This window comes from Rhinopithecus bieti, unplaced genomic scaffold, assembly GCF_001698545.2.
Source record: "Rhinopithecus bieti isolate Rb0 unplaced genomic scaffold, ASM169854v2 scaffold_7888, whole genome shotgun sequence".
Lineage (NCBI taxonomy): Eukaryota > Metazoa > Chordata > Mammalia > Primates > Cercopithecidae > Rhinopithecus > Rhinopithecus bieti.
This window is the reverse complement of record NW_016805944.1, coordinates 2,004,348-2,015,003: the sequence shown is the minus strand read 5'-3', so window position 1 is coordinate 2,015,003 and position 10,656 is coordinate 2,004,348. Positions and strand designations below refer to the sequence as shown.

Sequence of the window (10,656 nt, the reverse complement as noted above, 5' to 3'; positions counted from 1 at the left end):
TGTTTGGGGACTTTAGATGCAGGGGGATAGATAACTTTGTGACACCCGTGACATTGATACACCTTCTCTCACATCGTGGTGTGGGCATGGCCACTTCCCCTGCTCTAAGTCCAAACATTCTGTCCATTACTTTCAGTCTCTGCTCAGAGCTCTTACACCGCTCTGATCCAGGGTCAGTCGAGTCACTGACTCCCTTATTTTCGGCAGGTCATCAGACACTTCCCCTCACACCTGAAGTAAGATCATTACATTTAATGAGCAGCACACCACCAGCATGCCATAAGAACCGATGGAGTCCGGCAACCTAAGGGTAGCACAAGTCCATGGTTGGAACTCTGAAACATGAGGTGCGAGCCCCCCCCCCCCCCCCCCCCCCCCCCCCCCCCCCCCCCCCCCCCCCCCTGGGCCAGAGCACCAGAGCGAAGCAGAGAGTAGGGTTGGCCAGACCAGGGTCTCTCAAGGCGCTGCCTGAGGCGCCGCTCCTCAAATACCCACTAGGACCTGCCGTTCAAGCCTCCCCATACTGATTGCTTGGTTTCTGAGAAATGGGGTCCTGGTCGTCCCCAGGGCGTCAGATGACTGGCCTGGTTCAGGTCCCAGGAGCCTGAATGTGGATTCAGGGACTTGCAGCAGTAGGGGACTGAGAGCTGGGCTGAGGTGAGCCAGGCTTCCAAGCCTCGCTTGGAGGGAGCAGGCGCTTGTGTCCTGGCACTGTGGACCCTGGAAGTTCTTGCTTTCTGTCCCCTCCCACTTCAGGATGCCCTGGCAGGGGGACACCAACAACAATATCGACCGATTCGATGTCCGCGGCCCACCTGGACCACATCCCGACACACCCCCCACTGCATCACCACCATGGTAAGCCGCGCTCTCAGAGGGCTGCCAGGCACGGTGTCATACCCAGGAGCCCTGTTCTTTTCCCAGCTTGCCTGTCACCTTCCTAGGAGCCCCTCCTATTTGGTAGCCGCCCTGAGCCTGAGGGGGATGCCCTCATTTCCTCCTGCTGGCTTGGGGTTGGGATCCACCCCTTCCCTCTGATTTCAAGGTCTCACCCTCCCCTAAAGCTCCCCAGAACATGAGTCGGACGAACGAAAGTTGTAACTACGAGCGCTACCGCGGCTGGTGCAGAACGACTTTGCCGGCAGTGATGTGATCTTGCAGGGCGAGGGGTGTGGGGTTTGGGGCCCTGGGAGCCTGGAAGACATAAAATAAGTTTGGAGAAAAGTTTTATCCACATACTTTCTACTAAAGGATCTTGGGTTCCGGCTCCAGCTCTACGATAGACTCACTTCTGCCTGCATCTCTTTTCCCCTTCTGGGGCCTCCGTCTGCTGGATTTGGTATATGGGATGTCTGCCAAATTGGTTGTTCCCAGCAGGGTCACGTCCATTATACCATGCCTTCTGACTCCATGGTCCTTTTTTCTTTAAAGATAGAGAAAATAGCAAGAATATGTTTTTATTTTTATTTTAATTTAAATATTTATTTATTTATTTATTAGAGGCGGAGTTTCATTCTTGTTGCCCAGGCTAGAGTGCAGTGGTATGATCTCGGCTCACTGCAACCTCTGCCTCCTGGGTTCAAGTGATTCTCCTGCCTCAGCCTCCTAAGTAGCTGGGATCACAAGTGCCTGCCACCACCCCCAGCTAATTTGTTGTAGTTTTAGTAGAGACAGGGTTTCACCATCTTGGCCAGGCTGGTCTTGAACTCTTGACCTTGTGATCCACCTACCACGGCCTCCCAAAGTGCTGGGATTACAGGCGTGAGCCACCGCACCCAGCTGTCACCCTGTTTTACAGACAAGGATGTCGAGGGGGAACACCTTGTCTAAGGACCTGGGATTCTCCATGTGTCCTTAACCGCTGCTCTCTGCTGATGGAAAGCTCCTAACTCACCTACCAAGAACTAGAGATTCCCTTTCTTGGGGTTCCCTGTGGAGTTAAGGGAAGGATGGAGTTCTCTGCTGGGTTTGTGCCTTACTACCTGGTGGGTCTCGGTTTCCTCTTCGAGAAGCGTGGTGGTGATGATTTTGTCGCATGGGGTGGTTGTGAGAGTTGAGTGAGGTGATGTGTATAAAACCCCAGCACTGAACCTGGCACAGTCAGCCCTCCATGTGGGTCTGCTAGTCCAGTATTTGTTTATTTCTAAGATAGATGCTTTTTTGATTTTCTCAAATCAGAGGCTGCCAAAATTCTAGTGATCACCGAGGCCTTAGAATCAGGGACATGTGGTATAATGGATACTGTTTTTGCCATCATTCCAGACCACATAGATTCCTGGTGGTAGAGCCAGGGTTCCCTTAGTTTTGCCTCACTCTGCATTTATTCATTCACTTCCACAAACAGTCATTGAGCACATGAGGTGTGGCAGGTGCTGCTCTGGGATCAGTGGCATGGTAGGGGAGAGGGCAGCAGCTCCATACTCAATGTCAGTGACGCCAATTACAAACCAAGATGATGTGACAGAGAGTGCACCATTCTCTGAGAAAAATAGGACAGAAGTCCTGGACCAAGGCTGGGGTCAGTGATGTATGGATAGAAGCTCCCTGGGAGGCACGGGTAGGCCACAGGATTCCAGGCCGAGAGCAGCCTGGGCAAAACCCTGTGTCAGCCAGGACTATGGGCACACTGGAGGGTTAAAGAGAAGGCCCGTGTGACTGGAGCAGGGAGAGCGAGGGAGCTTGTGCAAGACAGGGTCAGCAGGGCCCCTCCTGGGCTTTGGAGACAACAAGTAGAAATTGGGGTATCTGCTGGAGCAAGGAAGGGCCGTGCTACGTCCCCTTCTGGCCCGCCAGCCCACCCACCTCTTGTTCCAGATAGAAAAACACAGGCCAGCCGGGCACGGTGACTCAGATCTCTAATTCCAGCACTTTGGGAGGTGGAGGTGGTGGATCACCTGAGGTCGGGAGTTGGAGATCAGCCTGACCAACATGGAGAAACCCTGTCTATACTAAAAATACAAAATTAGCTGGGTGTGGTGGCACAGCTACTTGGGAGGCTGAGGCAGGAGAATCTCTTGAACCCAGAAGGCGGAGGTTGCAGTGAGCCAAGATCGCACCATTGCACTCCAGCCTGGGCAACAAGAATGAAACTCCATCTCAAAAAAAATACGGACAAAGAAAAACTGAGGCCCAGGGAGGGAAGGAAGGAAGGGGACTCACCACCCACGGTCCCACAGCAAGTCAGGGACACATGTCTCTCTGTAGGGAAGATCAGGAAGGCTCTGGTACATTGTTGAGTCCCCTAAGCTGGGTGTTAAAACAAGTCACGGAGAGGCTTGCAGTGGAGTGACCTGTGCAGTCAGAGTGGCGTGTGGCACTCAGGAGCAGGTTTTGGTTCTGAAGGGTCCAGCCAGAGGCCTCCAGGAACAGTTAGAATGGTGGTAGAGTGTCCAAGTACCAGGCCAGGCACTCACTTTGCCTGTGGTCCCATTTTACGGAAAAGGAAACCGAGGCACAGATGTGCTAAGTCACTTGACCAAGGTCGTGTGTCCAGTGAGTGATGTGTCCAAGGCTCTGCTGCAGTTGCTTGTGTCCCACCAGACACAGTTTGATTATCTGGAAGTGGCGACTGCCCCAAGGTGCACTGGGGTTGCACCTGTCTTTCTGCTTCATGGCACTCTGATGTTCCCCCACTGAATTCCTAGTGTCCCCAACCCACTCTGACCCGGGGTCTCTTGTTTGCTGCAGTCTCAGAGGAGCAGTGCCTGTACCAGATCTACATTGACGAGTTGTACGGAGGCCTCCAGAGACCCAGTGAAGATGAGAAGAAGAAGTGAGTTGGGGTCTGGGGTGCAGGGGGTTGAGGAGGCAGGAGGGCTGGGAGCCCCAGGCAGGCATGGCCTCTTCCATCCTGTCCACCAGGGTCTCCCCAGAACCAAGGATGGTGTTCAGCACACAGTCAGTGCTCACTTAATAACTGTGTAGAGGAAGAAGCCCTGTCGGGGTGCCAGGGCTTGCCGACGGCTCTGCGTTGCATTTTCAGCTTGGGGAGTGGTGGGAGGTGCAGTCCCTGTGGTCAGACAACCCTGGGTTTGAGTCCTGGCTGTGAGGCCCTGAGTGGGAATTCTCTGAGCCTTGCTGTGCTTCCCTGTAAAATGGGGCTGGCAGGAGGCCCCACTGCCTGGAGTTGGGAGGCATGCGGGAGACAGAGCTTGTGAAGTACCTGTCTTAGCGCCTGCCGTGTAGTGAGCTTGCAATCAGCCCTAGCTGATGTCACTCTGAAGAGAGGCTTCTCAAAGCTGCGTCCTTCAAGGAGTGGCTGGGGAGACCCTGGAGCAGCTGCCTCTGAGGAGCAGCGGCCAGGCAGTCTCACTTCTCTCTTCTCCAGCTTGGTCTGATGAGCGCAGGCCCCTACACCCTCACACATGCCGTTCCCTCTGCAGGGCTTAGCTTTCCTCCAGGCCAGCTGCTGTTGCACCGGTGCATGGTAGACTGGAGCCCTGGCTCGGGACTGGGCGGCTCCCTCAGTGACACCTTCCCTCCTGCTCCCCCTGACTGCTTGCTGCCTTCCTCCACTGGGAGGGGTCCCACGGGACTGTCCTGGATACTTCTTGGAGACTTCAACCCTCGTCCACGGTCCCAGCCTCAGGGTCCTGCTCAGGCCCCTTAGGCACTGCTCTGTTCAGGGCAAAGCTGGGGCACCTGACTGCTCAGGAGGACTCTGGGCTGTGCCCTTGTGGGACTTAAGGTCTAGGCGGGAGACAGACCTTCCCCAACAGAGATGACCCAAGGAAGGCAGGACTGGGGAGCTCAGGACAGTGCCAACCCACCCTAGGGTGCCAGTCAAGGACTTCTTGGCAGGTGGGGCCCTGGAGCTGAGATGTGGAGGAAGAGGGAGGAGCTGGGTGTGGGCAGGAGCAGAGGGACCTAGGCCGAGGGACAGCCTGAGGGGAGGGGGCCGTGGCACTCGAGAAGCTGGTGTGTAGGGCCAGCCTGGGGCCCTCCTCTCTGCCAGGCACGGCCCTGGCTCAACGGCTCCCCTTTCCCAGGCTGGCAGAGAAGAAGGCTTCCATCGGTTATACCTACGAGGACAGCACGGTGGCTGAGGTAGAGAAGGCGGCAGAAAAGCCAGAGGAGGAGGAGTCAGCAGCCGAGGAGGAGAGCAACTCGGATGAAGATGAGGTCATCCCCGACATCGGTGGGGTCCCCTCTCTGCCCTCCCCACCCACAGTCCCTGGGCATCGTTTCTATGTCTTGTCCCTCACCCTCTGTGGGGCATCCCGTGCTTACGAGCTGTGTCGCTCTCCCTCCCCCGCCCCAGGGCACGCCAGCCTCCTGCCACCCTGTCTCACTCATCTCTCATTTCTAGGGTGCTGTTTCTATGATCTTTTCCCCTCCTAGGTGTTGGCTCCATTCTTCTCCACTTGGGCCGGCCTCTCTGTGCCTCTGCCCCTCTCTCCTGCTCTCTTCCCGCCTCTGGAAAACAAGTGTTCATCCTCTTACAGAGCCAGCCCCCATCCTCCAGGCATCTGTTCACCCTCCCCTCTCTGCCATTCACCTCCCCTCTGGATTTCCACTGATCAAACCACCCCCGAGTCTCTCCGCTTTTCTCATCCTGGCTCTCACTCCAGCAGCTGGCTCTTTTTATTTTTTTATTTATTATTTTTTTTTTGGGATGGAGTTCTGCTCTCACCCCGGCTGGAGTGCAGTGGCGTGATCTTGGCTCACTGTGACCTCCACCTCCTGGGTTCAAGCGATTCTCCTGCCTCAGCTTCCCAAGTAGTTGGGACTACAGGCACACGCCACCATGGCCAGCTAATTTTTATACTTTTAGTAGAGACAGGGTTTCACTACATTGGTCAGGCTGGTCTTGAACTCCTGACCTCATGATCCACTTGCCTTGGCCACCCAAAGTGCTGGGATTACAGGCGTGAGCCACTGCGCTCAGACCAGCAGCCAGCTGTTTATTCACACTCTGTAGAGCCACACATTGACCTCCACCCAGCCCTCCTTCCGCTGGCTCATCACACGCCCTGCTTCTAAACACCTGTGACCTGTACCCTGCCTGCCGCCCACCATGATCTTCAGCCGCCATCTGTCTGACCCTATTCAGTCCTCCCTCCCACATCAACCCCGCCACACATCTCATCCATTCCTCCCTCCCTCCATCCACCCATCCCTCCTTCCTTCCTTTCCTGCCTCTATTCCCTTCATCCCTCCATCCCTCCTGCCCTCCACCCATCCCTGCATCCCTTCATCCGTCCCTCCACCCATCCATCCATCTCTGCCTTCTTCTTTCCCTCCCTCCGTTCATCTGCCCCTTCCAAGCCCCGTCCCCCAGCTGCCTCTGTCCACCCTGTGTTGTGCTCACCTCTGGCCAAGCCCTGTGTGAGCCTAGGGGATGCCAAGATGAGCCATACTTGATGCCATCCCTTCCTGAAGAGTCCTTCAGTCTGGCAGGCGCCCCATCACCCCCACCTGGAGCACTGCCCCTTCTCCCCTGTCCTCTCGCTCGGCCGTGGCTCCTGACAGCCTTTCTCTTGGTGCAGACGTGGAGGTGGACGTGGATGAACTGAACCAGGAGCAGGTGGCAGATCTCAACAAACAGGCCACGACTTATGGCATGGCCGACGGTGACTTCGTCAGGTGAGGCCTGCCTGCTGACACTCCTCCCCATTCTGTGGGCCCACCCTGGCATCTCACTGTTACTCCCGATACTGACAGCCATCCTGTTTGTGAGCATTTGTGTGCCTGACCCTGGGGCCAGGACTTTACACATGCAGGTCTCTGAGCCTATGGTGGTCGTGGCCCCACTTCATCTGTGCAGGAACAGGCTGCACGCAAATCACCCAGCCTGCCCTACTTAGTGTGACCTGGGGCGAATCTGACTCTTGGAAGCCCAGGGGATTCCTAGGCTGGGGGACAGCACCCTCTAGTGGAGAGGCTTCATTCCCTGGTGATTTATCCTGGCAGTTGCTGGTTGTACCTCTACCCTGAGCCATACCCACTGCTGAGCTCATAAGATCACACAGAATGGTCCCAGCTCACTGGGCAGTGAACCAGAAGCGGAGCCTGAGCACGGTACCCTCTGCCCAGAGCCCTTTGTGGCTCCCACCTCCCTCAGGCGCATCCAGTGTCCTCACCATGCCTGAAAGGTCTTACCCATCTGGTGCTCTTGACTGCCCCCATCCCCCCTGCCCAGCCTCCATGGCCTCCTTGCTCCTCAAGTGCAGAGGCCTGGCCCAGCACCTGGGCCACTCTGTCTGCTGTTCACTTCCGGCATTTGCAGCTTGCTCCCCCAGGTTTCTCTCTAGATACCCCGTTCTGTGTGGCTTCCCTGAGCTTCCTCTTGAAAAATGCAGCTTCCTCTGCCTTTGCTCTAACATCTAATAGACCATGCATTTTATTCCATTGCTCATTATCTTCTCCCCTAGAATGTCAGCCCGTGCAGGTGAGGATTTCTGTTTTTTTTCAGTGCTGAGTTCTTGATGCCTAAGATAGCACCTGGCACACAGAGGGTGCTCAATAAGTGGCACTGAATGAAAGATACCTCAGGCTGGTGTGAGGTGACTCGGGTCCCTCACTTTCTCTGATGACTCAGCCTGTGTCCTCCTTATCCTGTGGCGTGCCCCCTCCTCCACCCTAATTCTCACCCCCCTCTATAGGATGCTCCGGAAAGATAAGGAGGAGGCAGAGGCCATCAAGCACGCCAAGGCCCTTGAGGAGGAGAAGGCCATGTACTCGGTGAGGTCTGGGCTGGAGTAGAAGGGGACAGGGTTGTGTCACAGGGAGGGCACCCCCTCACCAGTCTGGCACCCACCCTACTCCAGGGACGCCGCTCTCGACGCCAGCGGAGAGAGTTTCGGGAGAAGCGGCTGAGGGGTCGCAAGATCAGCCCACCCAGGTAGGGCTTCTCCCTGAACGCCCACCCTGCTGGCCTCTGGGGGAGGGTTGCAGGGGCTTAGGGCCTGAGAAGGCTCTTTGGAGGCAGGCATTTGACTTGAGGAAAGAGTCTTTCTAGTGGGGCGATGCATGGCCTACATGAAGGTTTAGAGGTAGGAATGGCCTTGAGGGCCATGTGGACTCCTTTCCTTGCCAGCCACTCCCCTCACCCTGCTGGACTGGGGGCCCTTGCCAGACTCCCAGGAGCCCATGCACAGGCGGCATGAGGCTGTCACCAGGGCGGCAGAGGAATAGAGGGCACAGGCTTTGCCCTGGACTCTCACCCAGTTCTGCTGCTTGGCTGTTTCCTGTGTTGGAGTTTGGACAAGTGACTTCCTGAACTCTCTGAGCTTCACTTTCTTCCTTTGGAAAATGAAACATTATCACCTACCATGAGAGAGGGCTGGGGCAGTCCCCACAGGGAGGTCTTGGGACAGGTTTGGATGAGGCAGTCTGGCTTGGAGCAGAGAGCCCAGCCTGGGTCAGGAAGCCTTGAGGAGAGGCCCGGTGCAAACCCATGCCTCTTTTTGCCACATCTCTTAAAGGAGAGTGATTGAGAGTTCCTGTAAGGCTTAAATGACTTGTAGGTTGAGGGGTTGGTGTGCGAAACATTCCTTAAAGAATAGCACCAGTTGTCACCGCTGTCAGCGGTGGCACAGAGGCACACAGAGGGTATTGCAGGAAAGCCCAGGCTGGGTGGCTGTAGGGCCTGGGTTTGGATCCCTGTTTCCTCCTTTATGAGCTGCATGATGCTGGACAAGTGACTTCACCTCTCTGGGCCTCAGTTTCCTCAGCTGTGATAGTCTCTTTCTTCTTTTTTTTTCCAGAGACAGGGTCTTGTTCCGTCACCCAGGCTGGAGTGCAGTGGTGCAATCATGACTTACTGCAGCCTCAAATTCCTAGGCTCAGGCGAGCCTCCTACCTCAGTCTCCTTAGTAGCTGAGATTACTGGCATGCATCACCACTCCCAGCTAATTAAAATAAAATATGCTTTGTAGAGATGGAGTCTTGCTGTGTTGCCCAGGCTGGTCTCAAACTCCTGGGTTCAAGTGATCCTTCCACTTCAGCCTCCCAAAGTGCTGGGATTACAGGCGTGAGCCACCGCACTCAGCCTATTTTCATCTTATCATCATCATCATTAGTAAGCCTGGACCCAGTGAGAGCCAGAGACTCTCTCCAGGATTGGGAGGAGGGATGCTTTCATTCTAGGGTCAGGAGGCCAAGCAGAACCAGGGTTGCTGAAGTCCAAGTTCCTCAGAGTCATGATGGGTCTAGGACATTGTGGGGTGGGGCCTAAGTTCATGCTTTGGACAGATCTGAGGTGGGGGTGAGTGGAGGAATCAAGGGAAGGCCCCCAACCTGGTCAGCAGCCCCCTCACTGTGCCAGGTGCCTAGCTTTGGGTCCTCAGGTTGGGGGACTTATCCCAAATTCATGCCTACTGAGATCTTAAGCCCCAACTTGTCCCACCCCATTCTTCTCTCTAGCTATGCCCGCCGAGACAGCCCCACCTATGACCCCTATAAGCGGTAAGTTCCTCCGGAGGACCAGGGAGTAGCAGACAGGGAGCCCCCTGATGGGGACAGGGACGCTGAGGGGATGGGAGGTTCACCCTGCTAGGCCACCCCAAGACCACAGACTGCATATGTTCTGGGTCTGAATCATTTTTGTGTTTTCCAGATCACTGTCTTGTTTTCCCAGTTTTAAATAGAATTTTCTTTTTTTTTTGTTTTTTTTGAGACGGAGTCTCGCTGTGTCGCCCAGGCTGGAGTGCAGTGGCCCGATCTCGACTCACTGCAAGCTCCGCCTTCCAGGTTCACACCATTCTCTGGGACTACAGGCGCCTGCCACCACACCCGGCTAATTTTTTGTATTTTTAGTAGAGATGTGGTTTCACCGTGTTAGCTAGGATGGTCTCGGTCTCCTGACCTCGTGATCTGCCCGCCTCGGCCTCCCAAAGTACTGGGATTACAGGCGTGAGCCCCGCGCCCGGCCAGTAAAATTTTCTTTATATTTGAAGCTTCTTTATTTTATTTTTCTGATTTAAATACAATGCAGTCTTATGGTAAAAAATGATCAAATATGGCAAAACAGTGTGACTGAGAAATCAAGTCACTTTAATCTCAATTTCCAGAAGTGGCCAATGGGAAATAACGGGCACTCAGTAGCACCGCTGGGCACAGGTGCTTGTCTCGTGGGTGAAAGAGTGATTGGAGCAGGGATTTTGAGAGGGACCAAGCTCAGTGTGATCCCAGTCCCCCTCATCCAAGCTCTGTAGCTCTCTGAAGCCCAGTTCCCTCTTTGGAAGGGGGTGGGAATGGGATCTTCCTCATGTGGCTGTGGGTCGAGGTTAGATAAGGTGTGAATGGCTTCTGGGGAAATTAAAGGTGTAGGTTAGTGCTCTATATGTGGGAGTGTTGGATATCAGGTACCTTCTTTTATTTTAAAATTTCATGTATTAAAAAAAAACTTTTTTTTTTTTCTTTAAAAAAATTGAGATAAGGTCTGACCAGGCTGGTTTTGAACTCCTGGTCTCAAGCAGTCCTCCCACCTGGGCCTCCCAAAGTGCTGGGATTACAGGCGTGAGCCACCACACTTGGCCACTTTCTTTTTATTATACTAAAATGGAATTGCACCACACTCAGTGTTTCAGAACTCGCTTTTTCCTCCCAGATTATCCATGTTTCTTTTTTTTTTTTTTTTTTTTTTTTTTTTTTTTTTTTTTTGATGCGATTAGAATCCCTCTCCCCCTCTCAGACACACGGGAACGCGCTCCA

The 10,656-nt window shown here is 54.5% G+C and overlaps 1 protein-coding gene across 1 annotated transcript in view; it reads left to right on the top strand.

Moving 5' to 3' along the window:
* Positions 1-289: 289 nt before the first annotated feature.
* The window catches only part of CLASRP (CLK4 associating serine/arginine rich protein), an 18,293-nt gene continuing 7,926 nt past the window's right edge, over positions 290-10,656 (top strand). Inside the window, 13 exon segments of the mRNA XM_017874281.1 lie at positions 290-326; positions 411-431; positions 594-657; positions 757-858; positions 945-960; positions 1,046-1,118; positions 1,121-1,144; positions 3,688-3,772; positions 4,989-5,137; positions 6,489-6,585; positions 7,605-7,683; positions 7,770-7,843; positions 9,367-9,408. Of these exon segments, the coding sequence (XP_017729770.1) occupies positions 290-326; positions 411-431; positions 594-657; positions 757-858; positions 945-960; positions 1,046-1,118; positions 1,121-1,144; positions 3,688-3,772; positions 4,989-5,137; positions 6,489-6,585; positions 7,605-7,683; positions 7,770-7,843; positions 9,367-9,408 (863 nt within the window).